Below are 27,126 nucleotides of genomic sequence, written 5' to 3'. Positions count from 1 at the left end.
CGATTTCGGACTCCGAACTGATGTTCGACTCTCCACTATCCGATTTCTCGTTCTTGAATTTCTCTACTGCCGAGGCAGTTGTAGAAAATCTGACTGGTTGTACCAAGAACCCTTGTCGCTCTCCGCCAGCTGAAGTTTTTTGGTTTCGTCACATGATCTTTCGACCTTCTTTGGGCCGGGTTTTTTCCTAACTGTCACCCAAGGTGACTTTTCTAGTTTCGCTTTCTTCATAACAACCTTCTACGCAATGCTTGAATCCAAAAAGGAACGCTGTTTCACAGGAAAATTTTACATACAACGCCGTGACATGCGATGAACACGATGTAGACAAAAATATGCAAATTTGCCGGTAATTCAAGATCGCGGGTAAATTTGCCGCGTAATATCTCAACACAGTCCCGCATAAATTGGATTATGACACCTTCGCTCGCTCACCGCTTTTCCTACAAAACTTTGTTTTTCAGATAGCTCGCGTTCTTATTAAGATTTCTAACGGCTGTTTTCACGAAACTTTGCATCCCTTTCTTGTTTTAACAATTATCTAAAAAAAATTATTTGAGAAAAATTCGAGCTTTCTTCCCCATAAGTAACCTTAAGCAATTCATTTGATGTTGAGGGCAGCTGATAGTAAAGTGCCGTAATGTTTCTTTTACATCTCAGGTATGAAATCTACACTGATAGGTTTTTAGGAAAGGTGCACCCTTGATAAAGGATATCCGACATTGCAGAGTCTTGTATCATTTTCTTTACTTTCTATCTTTTTTTCACAGCCCTTAAATAAAAATTCTGCTAGTCTTCAAGTCAAGAACACAAGCTTTCCAACTTAGTCGGCTTGTGCCCGATACACCATGAGCCAACTGAGTTTAAATTCGTCTTTAGATGTTTCCCCTACGGTCTCTGGAAAATTCACTGCGCTGACGACAGGTGAAAATTGCATACCATTCTCAAAAGATACCAGTAACATAAAGTTTGTTAAGATTATGGCTTACAGCATACTTCTGGTTACTTCTTTTCTTGGAAATATTGTCATCATCTCTACCGTCGTACGGAGCAAACGTATGCACATAACTATCAACTACCTCTTGCAAACATGGCAGCATCAGATTTGCTCATTTCGACGTTTGCTGTGCCAATCAAACTCTCCGAAATCGTGGTTGGTCCTCGGAGCTGGTTAATAGACGGAATTAGGGGTTCCATTTCCTGCAAGCTCGGCTATTCCTTCCAAGACACTTCAACGGCTGTTTCAACTTTGAGTCTGGTAGTTATTGCCATTGATAGATACGGAGGAATCCTTTTACCATTTCGTCCTGCTACCATAACACGAAAACGCTGTAAAGTTATCATCGCGCTAGTATGGCTGTTATCCATGGGCCTACACAGCACAAACGTTTATACCTACCAACTCGTGTCAAACACTAACAAGACCAAATGCGATTGGTCGCTAGATTTTGGACCCCAAAAAGTACTGGAACCATATATGATAGTGCTATTTACTCTTCTTCCTTTACCATTTCCTGTTTTGACCGTTATATATTCTCGAATCATTTTAAATTTAATTAAAGAACGAATCGAAAATGGGTCTTTATCAATTATTTCGCGCAAACGACATGAAGAAAACGTTAAGGTGATTAAGAACATCTGCGTTATAATGGTTCCTTTTGTATTTCGCGTTTTGCCACTTTACATTTATGGAATTTTGTGTCTTTTTGTATGGAAATTGAAAATGCCGTGTAATATAGAACAGCTTGGGTTTGCGCTGCATTTTGTTTTATTTTCTAACTCTGCGATAACACCTCTGATTTACTTCGTATTCAATGGTAGATATCGCAAGGGATTGATAGACATTTTACGCGGACTGCGTTTCTGGTACAAAGATATCAACGATGAACTGGGAATGAGCCACCTTCAACCTCAACTACAATGACTAGATGATAAAAAAAGAGAATTTCGAAATCATTTCCCATAACTAGGAATTAGAAGGTCGTTATAAAGTTATTGGACATTACTCATTAAACATGCATTGCTTTATTCTTTGTTGTCAATGTCTTCACATTGGACTTAACTGCCAAAATAAATAAAGACAGATTATATCTTTTGTGTCCAAAGCAATAATTTTATTTTCAAGTAAGAGAGACAATCAGTATGTTTACAAACTCTTTGATTTCCCGAGAGTTGCTTCGCTTAGTTTAACTTAAAAACGCCAATGAAATCAAAGAAATTAAAGACAAAACCATGACAAGATTTTGTAACAACTAACAAACAAACGTTTCTTTATTTTAGGATTCAGAGTGCAATAGATGAGAGAAGGTCGTCACGAAATAAGAGTTAGAAGTGGTTAACTGTGCCAAAATCGACTTATAACTGTAATTTATTAAACTTTCCAAGTCAAGTGGTAAATTTGTAGTAGAAGTACGCGTTCCCAACCTAATCTGCTTTACGTGACTCAGTTGTCTTCTTCGAGTTCACCCGCTGTCATCATTTGTGTTCCCGTGCAAATCTTTCTCAAGTATTTATTGAATTTATCTACTTTAATCTGGTACATTGAAGAAATAAATCATATCATCCAAAATAGAAGAAGAATACTGCATGATCAATTTACATGGCAAACCTAGCTAGCATGCCAGCAAATGTCCCCGCTTCGAATTCTTTTTTTGGGAACTTAGCCGGGTTAAACGCCGCTGCAATTCCACGTACCACCAGCGATTCCAGCCGAATATGCTGTGGTGTTAAATCTCATGGCGCTTTTGAGTACTCGATTATGAACGTAAAGAACTCGGGACAGCTTCCTGACAGTTCGCTTGCATTCGTTAAAACGAGCCAAATCGGGTACTTCCACTGTCCTTTCTCTTGTTTCAAACAACAATTTCGCGGGCAAATGAAGAGGAAAAAGAGCGAAACTACGCTAAACACGTCGTTTTTTGGAAATTTTTGGAAAGGTTTTTTTTAATACCCCTTCCCAGCCACCCCAAATAGACACTATTAGAGACATTTAGCACCAGAGCTTTTGCGTTAACGGCAAACCGGAAACGGCAGTTTCAGGTTGGGCGTTTAGCGTTTGACGTTTATGGCTTCTACCGCTTTAGCTACACTGATCACTTGAAGTGGCCGCCATATTGAATTTGCGAACAGCAGTAGCGCTGTTTTTCATACAGCAACATAAAGCTCCATGTTCCCTCTTTCGCGTTAGTTACACCTAAACATCAACATTAAGACTTGCTACATACAAATCTGACATTTTTACGTTTCAAAATATTGGAAAGTACGACTCAAATCGCTGAGGTAAATGACTTGCGTGAAAACCTACCTCTCCACGTTGAAAACGCACGTCAAAAACCGCAAACGTAACGTCAGAGCCTTGTCACGTGTTCTCTAGCCGTTCGCCGTCTGAGGTTTTTGCCGAAAAGCCTGGTACTAAATGTCTCTATTATCTCAAATTTCACCGGAGTTATCTGACGAAATGATTCCTCATGTCTCGAATATCTTCCTACAGTCTCGAACCGTCTCCGCTAAAATTGATTGTGACATTTTGAGAGCTTAGTCAACAAAGACCACCATTAGAGTGCAGAGAGACGATCGTTGTCAAAAAGCTCTTTAAATAAATAACGTCTTGGATTGTACGATAAATCAATGCCACTCAAATTGCAATTGGATTAACCTTGAGAATTAGTGAATGACTTAATCAGGTCGACCATAAGTGTTATTTCGATTTTTATCTACAGCCGGCTTATAATGGTTTTTAGCTCCTAGCGGATTGAAGTATGACCCAATGAGTGGAGAAAAACGAACACTGAGTCAATTCATACGTCACATTTCAATTTGACCAAAATGGTTAGTCACGTCTTAGAACACAACTCAAAAAAAAAAATAAATAAATAAATAAAAAAAATCGTTTGGAAAGTGTACAAGGAAAACCCCAGTAATATACTTTACCTTGAGAATTAGTGAATGACTTAATCAGGTCGACCATAAGTGTTATTTCGATTTTTATCTACAACCGGCTTTAATTGTCTTTAGCGCGAAAGAGACGTGACGAAGATCTGAATTAGCCCCCAGCTATCCATTATCAATCTCTGAGAAGAATGATCACCATAGCCTGCAAATACAGCCGCCTCTCATCGCTCCCGGTCCCCGAGGGGCGTTTTGCAAAAGGGTGTGTATTTTCCAAAATAATAATCTAGAAATATACCTTAAATTAATCAGAAAAACTAACGCAGAGAGATTTCGACGTTTCGATGACATCCTGTCATCATTATCAAGAAAATAAAGAAAATTTACATAAGTAAGTAGACAAAACTAAACTGACAGGATGTCATCGAAACGTCGAAATCTCTCTGCGTTAGTTTTTCTGATTAATTTAATAACAAAAGAAATATATCTGATGTAAAAGGATTATGATTAAGTACTCCCGTCTATCAAGATATGCCCGCGAATGAATAAAAACCACAAATCATTATCACCTAGCCGCAGGTGCTCTTTTCATACACGGCAACGATTCATTAGATAAATAAACACATCCCGACCGTACTTTGAAGCTCTTCTTTAGCATAGTCAGTTGGCAAAGATCAACCGTTCCTGCCATGTGTTTATTGAACTGTACTGAAAACCAAACAAGCCTTAACTCAACCCAAGTCACGAATTGTGAGCTGTACCCTGAAAGCACGTCTGTAAAATGTATCAAGGCATTGGGTTATTCCCTAATCATGATAATATCGCTCTGTGGAAACTTAGCTGTAATCGCCATCGTCTTGAAAAATATACGAATGTGGACAACGACGAATTTTCTTATTGCTAACATGGCCGCCTCTGATCTTCTGATTTCTGTGTTTGCTATTCCACGAGAATTCGTTTTTATTTTTACCGACCCTCGAAGGTGGCTGCTAGACGGACTAACGGGTTTGATCTTGTGTAAGTTGGTCTACTTCTTTCAAGACATTTCTACCGCGGTGTCCATTCAAAGCCTTGTGGTTATTGCCATCGACAGATATCGAGGAGTGGTTTTCCCGTTTCGCCCTCCACTTATAACAAGAAGGGTTTTGAAAGTATTAATTCCCATTATCTGGATCGTTGCTATGTGTATACACGGTCCGTATTTCTATACTGCGCGACTTACTATGCAAGACAACAAGGCGTACTGCACGTTTACCTGGGCACCGAAGTTTGACCCACATCGGACACAGGAGCGTTACTTCATATTTATTTCAGTCTTTTTAATTTTTTTACCACTTTCTGTAGTTCTTACTTTATATGCACTTATTTTGATGGAGCTGAAAAAACGAGAGCTTGAAGAAAACGGTTCACTGAATAGACAAAGACAGAGAGAAGACACGGCGATAGTGAAAAAGATTTTAATCATTGTCTTTCTTTTCGCTCTGTGCATTACTCCAGTAACTGTATCCGCACTCGTTTATTATTTTGCATGGAACTGGCATCTACCATGTGGAATGGGCGATCTATTTTCAGCTGCAAAATTCATCTTCTATTCAAATGCGTCCCTGAACCCATGCGTTTATATCAGTTTAAGTGAAAGGTATCGCCAAGGATTGAAAGATTTGATTAAGTGCTTATGGTCGAGGCGGTTTCATACTAATGAAATAGAACTGAACATGCCTTCGCGAACTGCAAGATCGACTTCAAGGCAACTTACCCAGGAAACTTCGTGAAGATTGGAAAATTGTAAAGAGAAAAGCGTTAAATTAATGTTGGTACATGTTACAGTAGTAAGCTACTTTCAAGTATTTACAAGGAAGTGAAGTGTTGCCCTCACTAATACTTTTGTTCCGTGTTCCGTATCTATGTATGTGCGTTTATGTTCTATTACGCATATTATATGATCTCTCCCTTGAAAACCAATAATATAAGATCCTTTTTTTTCCATCTTTTTAAGTCTAAGTATTAGTCTTTCTATTTTTGGCCCTTTCTCCGTTATTTTAATACCTTTATTCTCCTAATATATATTGTGGAGATGACTGGAGAAGAATAAAGATACACAAGGTAGACAATTGATAAATTTCGTTCGCTATATGATATCTTTTGCTTGTGCCGTTGTATTAGAAACCGAGAGCAATTTATCACCCAACTCACCATTAAAATAATTAAGGAAATGGTAATTAACCTTGAAAGATTTTCTGTATAAATAGAAAGTCTAATGTCATCTCTGTTAGGAACAGGTGATGTAAAAAAGGAAAAAACCCTACTGCTTAACGAAGGAAGGTTTTTGAACAGGCCGGAGTTAAACTAAATCAGAGATTATATTGACAATGTAAATAAGACAAAACCATAGATTCCATTATCTATATGACGGTAATCAGTTGGGCAAAAGACAAATGTGAAATGAGCCGAAAAATTGCCGATGAGGTTTATTATTAGCCATGAAATATGTAATTGTGTCGATGACTGCGGTTCAAAACCAGCCACGTGACGCGATAAAGAATGTGATCTTAAGTAGCGTTCCAGGCAAAAAAACAGTGGGTGTGATGCACGAACTGCCTTCGTAGATCAAGGCAATAATTACTTAGTCAAATAAAAATGCAAACAGTTGATTGGCCTATTGAGCTGACAGTGCGATATCCATCAATGCTACAAAGGTAATTTACGCCTTTTTGAAAAAGGCTGCCTGCTTATCAAAAAACTACCTGCTTTTAAATTTTTTTCATTAGCCTAGGAAATGGGGAAGTATTATTTCTGACTGACTTCTTGGCTAGCTAGAGCGCTTTGTGCCTTCAATGAGACAGCAGAAAGTTTCCATTCAATGTGACTGTTACAAACAAAGAGGTGACAAAATTTTTATTCAGATAAGTGCACGTGGCACTCGCGTGTCACTCAGTTTGTCTCACCTCGTCTGCTCGTGTGTGCGTGCAACTACTGCACAACATGGATAAAAGGTGAGCTTGTTGATATTGTAAGTTTTGGTCTTTGTTGACTCGAGTGAAACTAAGGGTGCGTTCGATTGAATTTACCCTATTCCGGAATAGGAATAAATACAACGATGACAAGAAATCCCTCATAAGAGGTTTTAGGAGTTACTGGAGTACAAAACGGCTCTTAAATTCTCATGTGTCAGCGATGGTGTTTGCAGAATTTGTCCTCCGAAATTTCTTAAAAAGAGAAATGTAACGGCTATTCCGCTTATTCTTATTCCGGAAGAAGGTCAATCAAACGCAACTTAAAGGCTGGTTTCCATATGATACAATACAATAATACAATACAATATAATACTTATTTTGCCATATACAACAATCACATATGGAAAAAAATGATGAAAATTGACGAAAGAAAATAAATGGCGAGAAAACCTGAAAGAAACCACGAGGCTTATAAAGTCAGGCTTCCTCACTTTTAAAAAATAGCTATCTTATATTAGAATAACAATATGGACTTATGATAATTAACTTTGACCGCGCACACGTACACACACACACGCACACACATATTAAGTAAGTTAGTTAAGAAATACAGCCTTACAGAAGTTAATACCTAGAGAGAAGAAAATCTTTAAGCTTTCTTTTAAAAGTAGCGGAGGAGGGAGAACTAGTTATGTCAGAATTTAGCGAATTATAAAAATTTGGACCTTGAAAGTAAATTGTAAAACTTACTGGTGTTCGTTCTGCACAGTGGCAAGCGGAAGGACTGAGCATTCCTAGTATTCTAATTATGGATTTGACTATTCAGTAAAAAAAGTTATTGAATTTGGAAGGGAGTGTAGAGTTCTTGAATGAAAACATAAAAGTACCTAATTGAAACGAATGGATATCATGAAATTTTAAGAGTTTAAGTTCCTTAAAAATAGGGCCAGTATGGGCAATGTATGTAGAATTGCTTACTATTCTTAACGCACGTTTCTGTAAGGTTACAATTCTTTGAAGGTTTGACTTATAGGTACCAGCCCAAGCTAAATTGCAATAATATAAATATGGAAGGATCATAGAATTGTATAAAGTACGAAGGGAGTGAGTAGAGATAAAGAATCTAGATTTATGAATAATACCTATAGATTTGAATAATTTATTTGCTGATCGCGGATCGCAGATCGCAGATCGCAATAAGGTCTGCGATCGTCTACGCTCATATGGAAACATACTTCTGCGATCGTCTGCGATCCTGCTATCGCGATCGCAGACGATCGCAGGAGATAAAACCATGGTCTATCTCCTGCGATCGTCTGCGATCAATTGCGATTGTGCGATCATATGGAAACCAAAGTTTTGCGATCCGCGATCGAAACGCATCCCATAATATTTCGTGTTTTCTCTCACGATTCAACACTCGTGTGTTCGATTGTAGGAACGGTCGACGTAGCAACACTCAATTCGTTGTCATCATGGCTGAGATTGAACATGTTGGTAACGAGGAATTAATGGAGGAAGTTGCACGTTATGAAGGTGCAAAGCAAAGATTTTAAAGACAAGAACAAAAAGGGCAACTTTTGGGACAAAATCGAACAGAAGTTTACTTTATTGGCCGGGGAAGCGGGGGCCAAATTTCGCAATATAAGAACTGCGTACGGTCGTTATCGAATCCAAAACCGATGTTTTCGACGGTTTTGGAGCTGACAACGACGTCGCTTCATGACAAACAGAAGAAGTAAATTTGCTTGCAGCAAAATCTCCGCTCCTCCACGTTCGCGATGTTGTTTGCTACACGCACGTTTGACATTTCTGCTGACCAAAACGTATGGCTATGGTCGGCTCTGCGATCAGCCTTTTTTGCGATCGTCTGCGATTGTCTGCGATCTGCGATCTACGATCGTCTGCGATCATATGGAAACCAGCCCTAAGGCTAAATACGGAAATCCAATATGGCCACCACAGGGAAAGAGCCATGCTTTTTATTAGTATCAGTTCCCCATTTCCCATGACAACGAAACTCGGCATAGACAATAAAGTGGACGCTGGGACTGACAATAGCGAAAAATAATAAGAAATAAAATCATTTCAAGGCCAATTTTTTTAAACCAGCGGGCTTCATTTTAATTAGGTCAATAATTTAGTATGAAGCATCTGTCTGTACTCCATGCAATTAATGTGCCCATATTTTACGCGGAACGTTAACAGATAACAAACCGGTGGGGAGTGCTTTTCGTGACTCAGTTGTGGTTGCCAGCATTTCGTCTTTTTCGAGTTCACCCGCTGCCGTGTTCCTCGTGCAAAACTTTCTGAGGTATTTATTGAATTTATCTACTTTAATATTGTTCTTAACAGTGTTAAAGACAAGTTTTCCTGAAAAACGCTAGAATAAAGATGAAGTCATTCTCAGCTAATCGTCAAACCTCGTATGGATGCTTTTAATTCGTTTATACTAAACAATCGATGACAAAATGTAAGATATTTTAGGGAAACTGGTTTATCTCGTCAATTTTGAGGATTTGTTCTGCAGACCCATGAGCAAGGGCATTATTTACCTTCTGGGAGGTGGAAAATGCAGATTATTCCAAGATAGCGCACCAATCAGATTGCGTACAATACCAAGGTCGCTGAATTAGTATATACTGATACGAAACCGCGCCATGCGCATGTTCGTCCCTGATGTCCATTACCGAGACGCCTTAGCTTTTTCTAATAGCATCCGCCTAGACTGAAGATACGAACTATGCCTTAAAAGTTATTAAAAAGATACAATTACCAGGATTGCGTTTACGCCATCATCTTCCTCTAGAATTGATCAGATCTCAGAGGTCAGTTTAATGCCGGACCATCTGCCTGTAATTTTTCAGAAAAAAATTCTACTTCTGTTAATAATAATAATAACGCTGCTAGAAAAATAATTCTTGCCAGGAGAATAGAGGAAATTAACATTTGACTGTTCCTTATAATATTTGAACGTTCAAAACTTGTGCTTGTTGTTTACATGCGCATGAGAACTGTGTGGTAGAAATTATTAAATTTTGCAACTCGAAAATAGAACTTTCAAAAGTTCCCTTCTCCAGGAATATGTATGCTATAGAAAAGATTAAACTGTCTGTGTAAAGCAAGAGACGTGCATGTAGAATAAGAAAAAAATATCGTATAAAATATTTGAAAACTCGTACCTCTGTGAATAATGATCCTACAGAAGTAATTATGGTGTCTTAATAAACGCTAAGAAAAGGAGAATATAGTAAAAATAACATTTGGTTGATTATGAAAATACCTTAACGTTCAAACCTTTTGCGTGTTTACAATCACAAGTTTACATGTGTCAAACATGTGCTTGAAAATGGCTGCTCGTTGTTCACTTCGTGTCCTGTTTAGTTCACTTTAGCACATTACACTTATTATGGAAGTTGAAACGATCCTCTGAATTAAAGGCTGCCTGTTAAGCAATTCATTTGATGTTGATCGCAGCTGATAGTAAAGTGCCGTAATGTTACTTTTACACCTTAGATATGAAATGTACACTGATAGGTTTTTAGGAAAGGTGCACCCTTGATAAAGGATATCCGACATTGCAGAGTCTTGTATCATTTTCTTTACTTTCTATCTTTTTTTCACAGCCCTTAAATAAAAGTTCTGCTCGTCTTCAAGTCAAGATCACAAGCTTTCCAACTTAGTCGCCTTGTGCCCGAACACCATGAGCCAACTGAGTTTAAATTCGTCTTCAGATGTTTCCCCTACGGTCTCTGGAAACTTCACTGCGCTGACGACAGGTGAAAATTGCATACCATTCTCAAAAGATACCAGTAACATAAAGTTTGTTAAGATTATGGCTTACAGCATACTTCTGGTTACTTCTTTTCTTGGAAATATTGTCATCATTTCTACCGTCGTACGGAGCAAACGTATGCACACAACCATCAACTACCTCATTGCAAACATGGCAGCATCAGATTTGCTCATTTCGACGTTTGCTCTGCCAATCTAACCCTATCGTTGTTGGTCCTCGGAGCTGGTTAATAGACGGAATTTGGGGTTCCATTTCCTGCAAGCTCGGCTATTTCTTTCAAGACACTTCAACGACTGTTTCAACTTTGAGTCTGGTAGTTATGCTACCGTTTCGTCCTGCTACCATAACACGAAAACGCTGTAAAGTTATCATCGCGCTAGTATGGCTGTTATCCATGGGCCTACACAGCATATACTTTTATACCTACCAACTTGTGTCCGCAAACACTAACAAGACCAAATGCGATTGGTCGCCAGATTTCGGACCCCAAAAAGTACTGGAACCATACATGATAGTGCTATTTACCCTTCTTCCTTTACCATTTCCTGTTTTGACCATTATATATTCTCGAATCATTTTAAATTTAATTAAAGAACGAATCGAAAATGGGTCTTTATCAACTATTTCGCGCAAACGACATGAAGAAAACGTTAAGGTGATTAAGAACATCTGCGCTATAATGGTTGCTTTTGTATTTTGCGTTTTGCCACTTTACATTTATGGAATTTTGTGTTTTTTTGTATGGAAATTGAAAATGCCGTGTGATATAGAACAGCTTGGGTTTGCGGTCCATTTTGTTTTATTTTCTAACTCTGCGATAACACCTCTGATTTACTTTGTATTCAATGTTAGATATCGCAAGGGATTGATAGACATTTTACGCGGACTGCGTTTCTGGTACAAAGATATCAACGATGAAATGGGAATGAGCCACCTTCAACCTCAACTAAAATGACTAGATGATAAAAAAAAAAGAGAATTTGGCAATCATTTCCTATAGAAGGTCGTTAAAAAGTTATTGGACATCACTCATTAAACATGCATTGCTTTATTCTTTGTTGTCAATGTCTTCACCTTGGACTTAACTGCCAAAATAGGTAAAGACAGATTATATCTTTTGTGTCCAAAGCAATGATTTTATTTTCAAGTAAGAGAGAGTAAGATCAGTATGTTTACAAACTCTTTGATTTCCCGAGAGTTGCTTAGCTTAGTTTAACTTGAAACCGCCAAAGAATACAAAGAAATTAAAGACAAAATCATGACAAGATTTTGTAACAATTAACAAACAAACTAAGGTTTCTTTATTTTAGGATTCAGAGTGCCATAGATGAGAGAAGGTCGTCACGAAATAAGACTTAGAAGTGATTAACTTTGCCATAATCGACTCATAACTGTAATTTATTAAACTTTCCAAGTCAAGTGGTAAATTTGTAGTAGAAGTACGCGTTCCCAACCTAATCTGCTTTACGTGACTCAGGTGGTTGTCAACATTTCGTCTTCTTTGAGTTCACCCGCTGTCATCATGTGTTTCCGTGCAAATCTTTCTCAAGTATTTATTGAATTTATCTACTTTAATATGGTACTTAACAGTGATAAAAACATTGAAGAAATATATCATACCATCCAAAATAAAAGACAAATACTGCATGATCAATTTACATGGCAAACCTAGCATACCAGCAAACGGTCCCCGCTTCGAATTCTTCCTTGGGAACTTAGCCGGGTTAAACGCCGCTGTAATTCCATGACCACGAGCGATTCCAGCCGAGAGCTCAAAAAATTATCCGAATATGCTATGGTAAAAATCCTATGGCGTTTTCAGTACTCTTTACGAACGTAAAGAGCTCGGGACAGCTTCCTGAGAGTGTGCTTGTACGAATTAAAACAAGCAAAATCGGGTACTTCAAACGTCCTCCCTCCTGTTTTAAACAACAATTTCGCGGGCAAATGGAGAAGAACAAGATGCCCCCCCCCCCCCCCCCCTAATGGCATTTACACGGAATGCTTTATGTAGCCCCATTTATTCCCCATTGCATGCTTCGCAGATTTTTACAAACTCTCCTCCCTTCGCAATTGAAATAATTGAGTAGTTTTATTCAGAGAGACTGCGTGATATTTTATCGTTGTGTTACTGGGAATCATATCGGAAATTACTGTGCGATAATGTCTGGTATGGTTTCCTTCTCCTTGCATTATTTCATCTGTTTGTGAAAGCGTAGTTTCTTCGCTGTGAGCTCTCCCAATTTCCACCGTTTAAACTGTCGAGTACTACTTAGATGTTATTATTTCGATTTACGGCTTGAAAAAGGTTTGTTTTCTCTCTGAAAACGGCAGATCAGAGTCTTAAATTCATACATGTGGCCGCCATTGAACCAAAACAACTTTTCCAAATGATGATTTGCTTTGACGTCACACAGGTAGAGATAAGTGGGTCCCCTCCTTAGTGATATACGCGCCGATAATGGATTTTGATTGGACCGTTTTTGTTCAAGAAAATCAGAACAAAAAATCCCTTTTGGGAGAGGGCAGAATTTAATCTAGGTTAAATGAATAAATCAAATAATGACTTGACGTCACACAGGAAGGGATGAGTGGGTCCCCTCTCTCGTGATATGTGCCTGAATAATAGATTTTGATTGGACGGCTTCTGTTGAAGACAATCAGAAAAATACATCCTTACTAGGAGAAGACAGAGTTTAATGCATAAATTAATGTGCAGATTTGTGGCTACGACGAAGAAAAAGATACCCGACCCAAACCTAGACACGGACTGCCCTGCGGGCATTCCGCGTAAAAAGAGCTAAACTGTCCGAAACATGTCGTTTATTGAATGGTTTTGGATAGGTTTTTTTTAACACCCCCTCCTCTCCACCCCAAAAACTTACGCTTCAAAGAAAGAATTGTGAACGTGTCAAAGACACTATTATCTCAAATTTCACCGAGAGTTATCTGACGAAAAGATTCCTCATGTCTCGAATATCTTTCCTAGTCTCCAAGCGTGTCTAAAATTGATTGTGACCTTTTGCTTCCGAGGTGTTTGTACTCTGTGATCTTTTCAAAGAGCTTAGTCAACAAAGACCACCATTAGAGAACAGAGAGACAATCGTTGTCAAAAAGCTCTCAAAAGTTTAAACGTTTGTACAATAAATCAATACCACTCAAATTGCAAGTGAGTTAACGGATGCTACAGAGCTTCAACTGCTAACCGAAAGAAATGATCACGCGATTTGTGATGATATAAAATTTAAAAAAATCTTCCAACAGCTACAATATAGGGACGGCAGTAAGGACAATGTTCAAGTTGATATTGAGGCCTTAAAGGCTTCCTCCTCAAAGGAAATGACCCTAGCAGATTGAAGTATGACCCAATGAATGGAGAAAAACGAACACTGAGTCAACTCATACATCACATTTAAATTTCACTGAAATCGTCAGTCACGTCTTACAACACAACTCGAAACAAAAACAAAAACAAAAAAAAAAACAAAAAAAAAACTCGTTTGGCAAGTGTACAAGAAAAACCCCAGTAATATACTTTACTTTGAGAATTGAATGACTTAATCAGGTCGACCATAAATGTTGTTTCGATTTTTATCTACAGCCGGCTTTAATGGTCTTCAGCTCCTAGCAGATTGAAGTATGACCCAATGAGTGGAGAAAAACGATCACTGAGTGAACTCATATATCCCGTTTCAATTTCACCAAAATGGTTAGTCACGTCTTACAACACAACTCGAAAAATAAGATCGTTTGGAGAGTGTACAAGGAAAACCCCAGTAATATACTATACCTTAAGAAGTGAATGCCTTAATTAGGTGGACCGTAAGTGTTATTTCGATTTTTATCTACAACCGGCTTTAATTGTCTTCAGCGCGACAGAGACGTGACGAAGATCTGAATTAGCCCCCAGCTATCCATTATCACTCTCTGAGAAGAATGATCACCAATTTCCAGAATAATAATCTAGAAATATAGATGATGTAAAATGATAAAGTACTTCCGACTATCAAGATATGCCCCCGAATGAATGAAAACCGTAAGAGTATAATATAATCTAGGATAAAGATAATATTTTTTTTACCATTAGATTGCAAATCATTATTACCTGGCCGCAGGTGCCCTTTTCATACACGGCAACGATTCATTAGATAAATAAACACATCCCGACCGTACTTTGAAGCTCTTCTTAAGCATAGTCAGTTGGCAAAGATCAACCGTTCCTACAATGTGTTTATTGAACTGTACTGGTAATCAAACAAGCCTTAACTCAACCCAAGTCACGAATTGTGAGCTGTACCCTGAAAGCACGTCTGTAAAATGTATCAAGGCATTGGGTTATTCCCTGATCATGATAACATCGCTCTTTGGAAACTTAGCTGTAATCGCCATCGTCTCGAAAAATATACGAATGTGGACAACCACCAATTTTCTAATTGCTAACATGGCCGCCTCTGATCTTCTGATTTCTGTGTTTGCTATTCCACGAGAATTCGTTTTTACTTTTACCGGCCCTCGAAGGTGGCTACTAGACGGACTAACGGGTTTGATACTGTGTAAGTTGGTCTACTTCTTTCAAGACATTTCTACCGCGGTGTCCATCCAAAGCCTTGTGGTTGTAGCCATCGACAAATATCGAGGAGTGGTTTTCCCTTTTCGTCCTCCACTTATAACAACAAGGGTTTTGAAAGTGCTAATTCCCATTATCTGGATCATTGCTATGTGTATACACGGTCCGTATTTCTATACTGTACGACTTACTATGCAAGACAACAAGGCGTACTGCACGTTTACCTGGGCACCGAAGTTTGATCCACAGCGGACACAAGAGCGTTACTTCATATTTATTTCAGTCTTTTTAATTTTCTTACCACTTTCTGTAGTTCTTACTTTATATGCACTTATTTTGATGGAGCTGAAAAAACGAAAGCTTGAGGAAAGCACAACGCTGAGGCGACAAAGACAGAGAGAAGACGCCGCGATAGTGAAAAAGATTTTAATCATTGTCTTTCTTTTCTCTTTGTGCATTACTCCAGTAACTGTATCAGCATTAGTTTATTATTTTGTATGGAACTGGCATCTACCATGTGGAATGGGAAAATTGCTTTTAGCTACGAGATTAATTTTGTATTCAAATGCGTCCCTGAACCCATGCGTTTATATCAGTTTAAGTGAAAGGTATCGCCAAGGATTGAAAGATTTGATTAACTGCTTATGGTCGAGGAGGTTTCATACTAATGATATAGAACTGAACGTGCCTTCGACTGCAAGATCGACTTCGAGGCAACTTACCCAGCAAACTTCGTGAAGATTGGAAAATTGTAAAGAAAAAAGCTTTAAATTATTGCCCTTTTTAGAATGTTGGTACATGTTATAGTAGAAAGGAAAGGAGGTGAAGTGTTGCCCTCATTAATAGTTTTGTTCCGTGTCTATGTATATGTGTTTATGTTCTCTTACGCATATTATATAATCTCTCCCTTGAAAACCAATAATATAAGATCCTTTTTTTTCGATCGTTAGGTCTAAGTATTAGTCTTTCTATTTTTGGCGCTTTCTCCGTTATCTTAATACCTTTATTCTCCTAATGTATATTGTGGAGAGATGACTGGAGAAGAATAAAGATGCACAAGGTAGACAATTGATAAATTTCGTTCGCTATATGATATCTTTTGCTTGTGCCGTTCTTTTAGAAACCGAGAGCAATTTGTCACCCAACTCACCGTTAAAATAATTAAGGTAATGGTAATTAAACCTTAAAAGAGTTTCTTCATAAATTAAAAGTCTAATACTAGGAACAGGTGATGCAAATAACGAAAAAATCCGCTACTGCTTCACGAAGGATGTTTTTTAAAAAGGCCGGAGTTTAACTTAATCAGAGATTATATTGACAATGTAAATAAGACAAAACCATAGATTCCATTATCTACATGACGGTAATCAGTTGGGAAAAAGACAAATGTGAAATGAGCCGATGAGGTTTATTATTATCCCTGAAATATGTAATTGTGCCGACGACTGTTCAAAACCAGCCACGTGACGCGATAAAGAATGTGATCTTAAGTAACGTTCCAGGCAAAAAACAGTGGGTGTGATGCACGAACTGCCGTTGTAGATCAGGGCGATAATTATTTAGTCAAAAAAAAGTACAAACAGTTGATTGGCTCATTGAGCTGACAGCGCGATATCCATCAATGCTACAAAGGTAATTTACGCCTTTTTGAAAAAGGCTGTCTGCTTATCAAAAAACTACCTGCTTTTAAATTTTTTTCATTAGCCTAGGATATAGGGAAGTATTATTTCTGACTGACTTCTTGGCTAGCTAGAGCGCTTTGTGCCTTCAATGAGACAGCAGAAAGTTTCCATTCAATGTGACTGCGACAAACAAAGATGTGACAAAATTTTTATTCAGATAAGTGTACGTGGCACTCGCGTGTCACTCAGTTTGTCTCACCTCGTCTGCTCGTGTGTGCGTGCAACTACTGCACAACATAAATAAAAGGTAAGCTTGTCGATATTGAAAGTTTTGGTCTTTGTTGACTGGCGTGAAAATAAGGGTGCGTTCGATTGACCCTATGCCGAAATAGGAATACATACAACGATGACAAGAAATCCCTCATAAGAGGTTTTAGGAGTTACTGGAGTACAAGGCGACTCTTTAATTCTCATGTGTCAGGGATGGTGTTTGCAGAATTTGTCCTCCCAAATTTCTTAAAAATAGAAATTTAACGACTATTTCGCTTATTCTTATTCCGGAAGAAGGTCAATCAAACGCAACCTAAGGCTCAATACAGAAATCCAATGTGGCCACCAGAGAGAAAGAGCCATGCTTTTTATTAGTATTAGTTCCCCATTTCCCATGACAACGAAACTCGGCATAGACAATAAAAAGGACTCCGGGACTGACAATAGCGAAAAAAAAAAAGAAATAAAATCATTTCAAGGCCAATTTTTTAAAACCAGCGGGCTTCATTTTAATTATGTCAATAATTTAGTATGAAGCACCTGTCTGTAATCCATGCAGTTGGTGTGCCCATATTTTACGCGGAACGTTAATAGATAACTAACCGGTGGGGAGTGCTTTTCGTGACTCAGTTGTGGTTGCCAACATTTCGTATTCTTCGAGTTCACCCGATGCCGTGTTCCTCGTGCAAAACTTTCTCAGGTATTTCTTGAATTTATTTACTTTAATATTGTTCTTAACAGTGTTAAAGACAAGTTTTCCTGAAAAACGCTAGAATAAAGATGAAGTCATTCTCAGCTAATCGTCAAACCTCGTATGGATGCTTTTAGTTCGTTTATACTAAACAATCGATAACAAAATGGCCGCTTTACCTCGTAAAACAGTAAGATATGTTAGGGAAACTGGTTTATCCCGTGAATTTTAGGGATTTTTTCTGCAGACCCATGAGCAAGGGCATTATTTACCTTTTGGGAGGTGGAAAATGCAGATTATTCCAAGATAGCGCACCAATCAGATTGCGTAAAATACCAAGGTCGCTGAATTAGTATATACTGATACGAAACCGCGCCATGCGCATGTTCGTCCCTGATGTCCATTACCGAGACGCCTTAGCTTTTTTTAATAGCATCCGCCTAGACTGAAAATACGAACTTTGCCTTAAAAGTTATTAAAAAGATACAATTACCAGGATTGCGTTTACGCCATCATCTTCCCCTAGAATTGATCAGATCTCGGAGGTCAGTTTAATGGGACCATCTGCCTGTAATTTGTCAGAAAAAATTCTACTTCTGTTAATAATAATAATAACGCTGCTACAGAAATAATTCTTGCCAGGACAATAGAGGAAATTAACATTTGGCTGTTCCTTATAATATTTGAACGTTCAAAACTTGTGCTTGTTGTTTACATGCGCATGAGAACCGTGCGGTAGAAATTATTAAATTTTGCAACTCGAAAATAGAACTTTCAAAAGTTTTCTTCTTTAGGAATATGTATGCTATAGAAACGATTAAACTGTCTGTGTAAAGCAAGAGACGTGCATGTAGAATAAGAAAAAAAATATCGTATAAAACATTTGAAAACTCGTACCTCTGTGAATAATGATCCTACAGATATAATTATGGTGTCTTAATAAACACTAAGAAAAGGAGAATATAGTAAAAATAACATTTGGTTGATTCTGAAAATACCTTAACGTTCAAAACTTTTGCGTGTTTACAATCACAAGTTTACATGTGTCAAACATGTGCTTGAAAATGGCTGCTCGTTGTTCACTTCGTGTCCTGTTTAGTTCACTTTAGCACATTACACTTATTATGGAAGTTGAAACGATCCTCTGAATTAAAGGCTGCCTGTTAAGCAATTCATTTGATGTTGATCGCAGCTGATAGTAAAGTGCCGTAATGTTTGTTTTACATCTTAGACATGAAATCTACACTGATAGGTTTTTAGGAAAGGTGCACCCTTGATAAAGCATATCCAACATTGCAGAGTCTTGTATCATCATCATCATCATCATCATCACATCTTTATTTACCCTCGGATTTACAGAGTAGCTTACTGCAGCTAATATCTCCGAGCATTTACCCACCCAGCCATGAGAGTATACACAAAGACCAGACCACAACACCGGGAACTACGTCCCCTACTCTTTGCGAACAGTGAGTGGGTTCGTTAACGTCGCACAGAGTTATTTACAAACAAGGATTGTGAGACGGGGCCTACGGTTTATCGTCTTTTTCCGAGAAGACTAGAAAGTCTAACCATTTGCAGATGTTAGAGCAAAGGCAGCACTTTCTCCTCAGTTATTTAAAGACCCTGAGTGTTGGTCCGGCCGGGGTTTGAACCCACGACCTCCCGCACGGTAGTCCGGTACTCTACCAACTGAGCCAACCGGTCGGCGGTTGAATCATTTTCTTTACTTTCTATCTTTTTTTCAATTCACAGCACTTAAATAAAAGTTTTGCTCGTCTTCAGGTCAAGATCACAAGCTTTCCAACTTAGTCGCACTGTGCCCGATACACCATGAGCCAACTGAGTTTAAATTCGTCTTTAGATGTTTCCTCTACGGTCTCTGGAAACTTCACTGCGCTGACGACAGGTGAAAATTGCATACCATTCGCAAAAGATACCAGTAACATAAAGTTTGTTAAGATTATGGCTTACAGCATACTTCTGGTTACTTCTTTTCTTGGAAATATTGTCATCATTTCCACCGTCATACGGAGCAAACGTATGCACACAACCATCAACTACCTCATTGCAAACACGGCAGCATCAGATCTGCTCATTTCGACGTTTGCTGTGCCAATCAAACTCTCCGAAATCGTGGTTGGTCCTAGGAGATGGTTAATAGAAGGAATTTGGGGTTCCATTTCCTGCAAGCTCGGCTATTTCTTCCAAGACACTTCAACGGCTGTTTCAACTTTGAGTCTGGTAGTTATTGCCATTGATAGATACGGAGGAATCCTTTTTCCATTTCGTCCTGCTACCATAACACGAAAACGCTGTAAAGTTATCATCGCGCTAGTATGGCTGTTATCCATGGGCCTACACAGCACATACGTTTATACCTACCAACTCGTGTCAAACACTAACAAGACCAAATGCGATTGGTCGCTAGATTTCGGACCCCAGAAAGTACTGGAACCATATATGATAGTGCTTTACCATTTCCTGTTTTGACCGTTATATATTCTCGAATCATTTTAAATTTAATTAAAGAACGAATCAAAAATGGGTCTTTATGAACTATTTCGGGCAAACGACATGAAGAAAACGTTTAGGTGATTAAGAACATCTGCGCTATAATGGTTCCTTTTCTATTTCGCGTTTTGCCACTTAACATTTATGGAATTTTGTGTCTTTTTGTATGGAAATTGAAAATGCCGTGTAATATAGAACAGCTTGGGTTTGCGCTGCATTTTGTTTTATTTTCTAACTCTGCGATAACACCTCTGATTTACTTCGTATTCAATGGTAGATATCGCAAGGGATTGATAGACATTTTACGCGGACTGCGTTTCTGGTACAAAGATATCAACGATGAACTGGGAATGAGCCACCTTCAACCTCAACTACAATGACTAGATGATAAAAAAAGAGAATTTCGAAATCATTTCCCATAACTAGGAATTAGAAAGTCGTTATAAAGTTATTGGACATTACTCATTAAACATGCATTGCTTTATCCTTTGTTGTCAATGTCTTTACATTGGACTTAACTGCCAAAATAAATAAAGACAGATTATATCTTTTGTGTCCAAAGCAATAATTTTATTTCCAAGTAAGAGAGAAGATTAGTATGTTTACAAACTCTTTGATTTCCCGAGAGTTGCTTCGCTTAGTTTAACTTAAAAACGCCACTGAAATCAAAGAAATTAAAGACAAAACCATGACAAGATTTTGTAACAATTAACAAACAAACGTTTCTTTTTTTTAGGATTCAGAGTGCCATAGATGAGAGACGGTCGTCACGAAATGAGACTTAGAAGTGATTAACTGTGCCAAAATCGACTTATAACTGTAATTTATTAAACTTTCCTAGTCAAGTGGTAAATTTGTAGTAGAAGTACGCGTTCCCAACCTAATCTGCTTTACGTGACTCAGTTGTCTTCTTCGAGTTCACCCGCTGTCAACATTTGTGTTTCCGTGCAAATCTTTCTCAAGTATTTATTGAATTTATCTACTTTAATCTGGTACATTGAAGAAATAAATCATATCATCCAAAATAGAAGAAGAATACTGCATGATCAATTTACATGGCAAACCTAGCCAGCATGCCAGCAAATGTCCCCACTTCGAATTCTTTTTTTGGGAACTTAGCCGGGTTAAACGCCGTTGCAATTCCACGTACCACCAGCGATTCCAGCCGAATATGCTGTGGTATTAAATCTCATTGCGCTTTTGAGTACTCGATTACGAACGTAAAGAACTCGGGACAGCTTCCTGACAGTTCGCTTGCATTCGTTAAAACGAGCCAAATCGGGTACTTCCACTGTCGTTTCTCTTGTTTCAAACAACAATTTCGTGGGCAAATGAAGAGGAAAAAGAGCGAAACTACGCTAAACACGTCGTTTTTTGATGGTTTTGGGTAGGTTTTTGTTTTATACCCCTTCCCAGCCACCCCAAATAGACACTATTAGAGACATTTAGCACCAGAGCTTTTGCGTTAACGGCAAACCGGAAACGGCAGTTTCAGGTTGGGCGTTTAGCGTTTGACGTTTATGGCTTCTACCACTTTAGCTACACTGATGACTTGAAGTGGCCGCCATATTGAATTTGCGAACAGCAGTAGCGCTGTTTTTCATACAGCAACATAAAGCTCCATGTTCGCTTTTTCGCGTTAGTTTACACCTACACATCAACATTAAGACTTGCTACATACAAATCTGACATTTTTACGTTTCAAAATATTGGAAAGTACGACTCAAATCGCTGAGGTAAATGACTTGCGTGAAAACCTACCTCTCCACGTTGAAAACGCCCGTTGAAAACCGCAAACGTAACGTCAGAGACTTGTCACGTGTTCACTAGCCGTTCGCCGTCTGACGTTTTTGCTGAAAAGCCTGGTACTAAATGTCTCTATTATCTCAAATTTGACCAGAGTTATCTGACGAAATGATTCCTCATGTCTCGAATATCTTCCTACAGTCTCGAAGCGTCTCCGCTAAAATTGATTGTGACATTTTGAGAGCTTAGTCAACAAAGACCACCATTAGAGTGCAGAGAGACAATCGTTGTCAAAAAGCTCTTTAAATAAATAACGTCGTGGATTGTACGATAAATCAATGCCACTCAAATTGCAATTGGATTAACGGATGCTACAGAGCTTGAACTGCTAACCGAAAGAAATGATCACGCGAAGACAAAACGTATTAGTGATCAGATAAAATTTAAAAAAATATCCCAACAGCGAAAATACATGGACGGCAGTGAGGACAATGTTCAAGCTGATATTGGGGCCTTGAAGGCTTCCTGCTCAAAGGAAATGACCCTAGCAGATTAAAGTATGACCCAATGAATGGAGAAAGACGAACACTGAGTCAACTAATACGTCACATTTAAATTTCAGCGAAATGGTTGGTCATGTCTTAAAACACAAGTCGAAAAAGGAAAACAAAAAAAAACAAAAACAACAACAACAAGAAAAAAAAAAAAAAACTCGTTTGGCAAGTGTACAAGAAAAACCCCAGTAATATACTTTACCTTGAGAATTAGTGAATGACTTAATCAGGTCGACCGCCATAAGTGTTATTTCGATTTTTATCTACAGCCGGCTTATATATGGTTTTCAGCTCCTAGCGGATTGAAGTATGACCCAATGAGTGGAGAAAAACGAACACTGAGTCAATTCATACGTCACATTTCAATTTGACCAAAATTGTTAGTCACGTCTTAGAACACAACTCAAAAAAAAAAAAAAAAAAATTCGTTTGGAAAGTGTACAAGGAAAACCCCAGTAATATACTTTACCTTGAGAATTAGTGAATGACTTAATCAGGTCGACCATAAGTGTTATTTCGATTTTTATCTACAACCGGCTTTAATTGTCTTCAGCGCGAAAGAGACGTGACGAAGATCTGAATTAGCCCCCAGCTATCCATTATCATTCTCTGAGAAGAATGATCACCATAGCCTGCAAATACAGCCGCCTCTCATCGCTCCCGGTCCCCGAGGGGCATTTCGCGAGAGGGTGTGTATGTTCCAAAATAATAATCTAGAAATATATCTTAAATTAATCGGAAAAACTAACGCAGAGAGATTTCGTCGTTTCGATGACATCCGGTCATCATTATCAAGAAAATTAAGAAAATTCACATAAGTAAGTAGACAAAACTAAACTGACAGGATGTCATCGAAACGTCGAAATCTCTCTGCGTTAGTTTTTCTGATTAATTTAATAACAAAAGTCAATCTTATACGTAGAAATATATCTGATGTAAAAGGATTATGATTAAGTACTCCCCTCTATCAAGATATGCCCGCGAATGAATAAAAACCACAAATCATTATCACCTAGCCGCAGGTGCTCTTTTCATACACGGCAACGATTCATTAGATAAATAAACACATCCCGACCGTACTTTGAAGCTCTTCTTTAGCATAGTCAGTTGGCAAAGATCAACCGTTGCTGCCATGTGTTTATTGAACTGCACTGAAAACCAAACAAGCCTTAACTCAACCCAAGTCAGGAATTGTGAGCTGTACCCTGAAAGCACGTCTGTAAAATGTATCAAGGCATTGGTTTATTCCCTAATCATGATAATATCGCTCTGTGGAAACTTAGCTGTAATCGCCATCGTCTTGAAAAATATACGAATGTGGACTACGACGAATTTTCTTATTGCTAACATGGCCGCCTCTGATCTTCTGATTTCTGTGTTTGCTGTTCCACGAGAATTCGTTTTTATTTTTACTGGCCCTCGAAGGTGGCTGCTAGACGGACTAACGGGTTTGATACTGTGTAAGTTGGTCTACTTCTTTCAAGACATTTCTACCGCGGTGTCCATCCAAAGCCTTGTGGTTATTGCCATCGACAGATATCGAGGAGTGGTTTTCCCGTTTCGCCCTCCACTGATAACAAGAAGGGTTTTGAAAGTATTAATTCCCATTATCTGGATCGTTGCTATGTGTATACACGGTCCGTATTTCTATACTGCGCGACTTACTATGCAAGACAACAAGGCGTACTGCACGTTTACCTGGGCACCGAAGTTTGACCCACATCGGACACAAGAGCGTTACTTCATATTTATTTCAGTCTTTTTAATTTTCTTACCACTTTCTGTAGTTCTTACTTTATATGCACTTATTTTGATGGAGCTGAAAAAACGAGAGCTTGAAGAAAACGGTTCACTGAATAGACAAAGACAGAGAGAAGACACGGCGATAGTGAAAAAGATTTTAATCATTGTCTTTCTTTTCGCTCTGTGCATTACTCCAGTAACTGTATCCGCACTTGTTTATTATTTTGCATGGAACTGGAATCTACCATGTGGAATGGGCGATCTATTTTCAGCTGCAAAATTCATCTTCTATTCAAATGCGTCCCTGAACCCATGCGTTTATATCAGTTTAAGTGAAAGGTATCGCCAAGGATTGAAAGACTTGATTAACTGCTTATGGTCGAGGAGGTTTCATACTAATGAAATAGAACTGAACATGCCTTCGCGAACTGCAAGGCAACTTACCCAGGAAACTTCGTGAAGATTGGAAAATTGTAAAGAGAAAAGCGTTAAATTATTGCCCTTTTCAGAATGTTGGTACATGTTACAGTGGTAAGCTACTTTCAAGTATTTACAAGGAAGTGAAGTGTTGCCCTCACTAATACTTTTGTTCCGTGTTCCGTATCTATGTATGTGCGTTTATGTTCTATTACGCATATTATATGATCTCTCCCTTGAAAACCAATAATATAAGATCCTTTTTTTTTCCATCTTTTTAAGTCTAAGTATTAGTCTTTCTATTTTTGGCCCTTTCTCCGTTATTTTAATACCTTTATTCTCCTAATGTATATCGTGGAGATGACTGGAGAAGAATAAAGATACACAAGGTAGACAATTGATAAATTTCGTTCGCTATATATCTTTTGCTTGTGTCGTTCTATTAGAAACCGAGAGCAATTTATCACCCACTTCACCATTAAAATAATTAAGGTAATGGTAATTAACCTTGAAAGAGTTTCTTTATAAATAGAAAGTCTAAAGTTATCTCTGTTAGGAACAGGTGATGTAAGAAAGGAAAAAACCCTATTGCTTAACGAAGGAAGGTTTTTGAACAGGCCGGAGTTAAACTAAATCAGAGATTATATTGACAATGCAAATAAGACAAAACCATAGATTCCATTATCTATATGACGGTAATCAGTTGGGCAAAAGACAAATGTGAAATGAGCCGAAATATTGCCGATGAGGTTTATTATTAGCCATGAAATATGTAGTTGTGCCGACGACTGTTCAAAACCAGCCACGTGACGCGATAAAGAATGTGATCTTAAGTAACGTTCCAGGCAAAAAAACAGTGGGTGTGATGCACGAACTGCCTTCGTAGATCAAGGCAATAATTACTTAGTCAAATAAAAATGCAAACAGTTGATTGGCGTATTGAGCTGACAGTGCGATATCCATCAATGCTACAAAGGTAATTTAGCCTTTTTGAAAAAGGCTGTCTGCTTATCAAAAAACTGCCTTCAATGAGACAGCAGAAAGTTTCCATTTAATGTGACTGCGACAAACAAAGAGGTGACAAAATGTTTATTCAGATAAGTGTACGTGGCACTCGCGTGTCACTCAGTTTGTCTCACCTCGTCTGCTCGTGTGTGCGTGCAACTACTGCACAACATGGATAAAAGGTGAGCTTGTTGATATTGTAAGTTTTGGTCTTTGGTGACTCGAGTGAAACTAAGGGTGCGTTCGATTGACCCTATTCCGGAATAGGAATAAATACAACGATGACAAGAAATTCCTCATAATAGGTTTTAGGAGTTACTGGAGTACAAGACGGCTCTTAAATTCTCATGTGTCAGCGATGGTGTTTGCAGAATTTGTCCTCCCAAATTTCTTAAAAAGAGAACTTTAACGGCTGTTCCGCTTATTCTTATTCCGGAAGAAGGTCAATCAAACGCAACCTAAAGGCTGGTTTCCATATGATCGCGGATCGCAGATCGGAGATCGCAATAAGGTCTGCGATCGTCTACGATCATATGGAAACATACTTCTGCGATCGTCTGCGATCCTGCTATCGCGATTGCAGACGATCGCAGGAGATAAAACCATGGTCTATCTCCTGCGATCGTCTGCGATCAATTGCGATTGTGCGATCATATGGAAACCAAAGTTTTGCGATCCGCGATCGAAACGCATCTCATAATATTTCGTGTTTTCTCCCACGATTCAACATTCGTGTGTTCGATTGTAGAAACGGTCAACGTAGCAACACTCAATTCGTTGTCATCATGGCTGAGATTGAACATGTTGGTAACGAGGAATTAATGGAGGAATTTGCACGTTATGAAGGTGCAAAGCAAAGATTTTAAAGACAAGAACAAAAAGGGCAACTTTTGGGACAAAATCGAGCAGAAGTTTAATTTATCGGCTGGGGAAGCGGGGGCCAAATTTCGCAACATAAGAACTGCGTACGGTCGTTATCGAATCCAAAACCGATGTTTTCGACGGTTTTGGAGTCGCTTCATGACAAACAGAAGAAGTAAATTTGCTTGCAGCAAATTCTCCGCTCCTCCACGTTCGCGATGTTGTTTGCTACACGCACGTTTGACATTTCTGCTGACCAAAACGTATGGCTATGGTCGGCTCTGCGATCAGCCATTTTTGCGATCGTCTGCGATCTGCGATCTACGATCGTCTGCGATCATATGGAAACCAGCCCTAAGGCTAAATACGGAAATCCAATATGGCCACCATAGAGAAAGAGCCATGCTTTTTATTAGTATTAGAGTGCCATGGATGAGAGAAGGTCGTCACGAAATAAGACTTAGAAGTGATTAACTGTGCCTTAAGCGACTCATAACT

At 38.5% G+C, this 27,126-nt stretch overlaps 4 protein-coding genes and 1 long non-coding RNA gene across 5 annotated transcripts in view; 4 read left to right on the top strand and 1 right to left on the bottom strand.

Annotated features, from left to right (window-relative positions):
- The window catches only part of LOC146471322 (uncharacterized), a 52,537-nt gene extending 40,374 nt beyond the window's left edge, over positions 1-12,163 (bottom strand). Inside the window, exon 1 of the long non-coding RNA XR_014866843.1 lies at positions 10,522-12,163. This is a non-coding gene — a long non-coding RNA (uncharacterized LOC146471322). The remainder of the gene's footprint in view (positions 1-10,521) is intronic.
- LOC146471323 (substance-K receptor-like) lies at positions 4,480-5,679 on the top strand. Its single transcript, XM_085121109.1, has one exon. It carries the CDS (start codon positions 4,578-4,580, stop codon positions 5,658-5,660), a length of 1,083 nt encoding a protein of 360 aa, XP_084977235.1. The 5' UTR covers positions 4,480-4,577; the 3' UTR covers positions 5,661-5,679.
- Positions 12,164-14,863: 2,700 nt separating the features above from the next.
- LOC146471321 (substance-P receptor-like) lies at positions 14,864-15,991 on the top strand. The gene has a single exon (XM_085121056.1). The coding sequence runs from the start codon at positions 14,864-14,866 to the stop codon at positions 15,941-15,943; it is 1,080 nt and encodes a 359-aa protein (XP_084977182.1). The 3' UTR covers positions 15,944-15,991.
- A 3,556-nt stretch (positions 15,992-19,547) lies between these two features.
- Positions 19,548-20,721, top strand: LOC146471320 (neuropeptide FF receptor 2-like). The gene is made up of 2 exons (XM_085121055.1): positions 19,548-20,257; positions 20,383-20,721. Exons 1-2 carry the CDS (start codon positions 19,622-19,624, stop codon positions 20,680-20,682), a joined length of 936 nt encoding a protein of 311 aa, XP_084977181.1. The 5' UTR covers positions 19,548-19,621; the 3' UTR covers positions 20,683-20,721.
- Positions 20,722-23,636: 2,915 nt separating this feature from the next.
- LOC146471319 (substance-P receptor-like) lies at positions 23,637-25,152 on the top strand. The gene has a single exon (XM_085121092.1). It carries the CDS (start codon positions 23,735-23,737, stop codon positions 24,803-24,805), a length of 1,071 nt encoding a protein of 356 aa, XP_084977218.1. The 5' UTR covers positions 23,637-23,734; the 3' UTR covers positions 24,806-25,152.
- Positions 25,153-27,126: the final 1,974 nt, after the last annotated feature.

This window comes from Pavona decussata, unplaced genomic scaffold (assembly GCF_977016875.1).
Source record: "Pavona decussata unplaced genomic scaffold, jaPavDecu1.1 SCAFFOLD_105, whole genome shotgun sequence".
In the NCBI taxonomy this organism is placed as follows: Eukaryota; Metazoa; Cnidaria; class Anthozoa; order Scleractinia; family Agariciidae; genus Pavona; species Pavona decussata.
The sequence above is the reverse complement of the archived record's forward strand: the minus strand, read 5'-3'. Positions and strand labels throughout refer to the sequence as shown.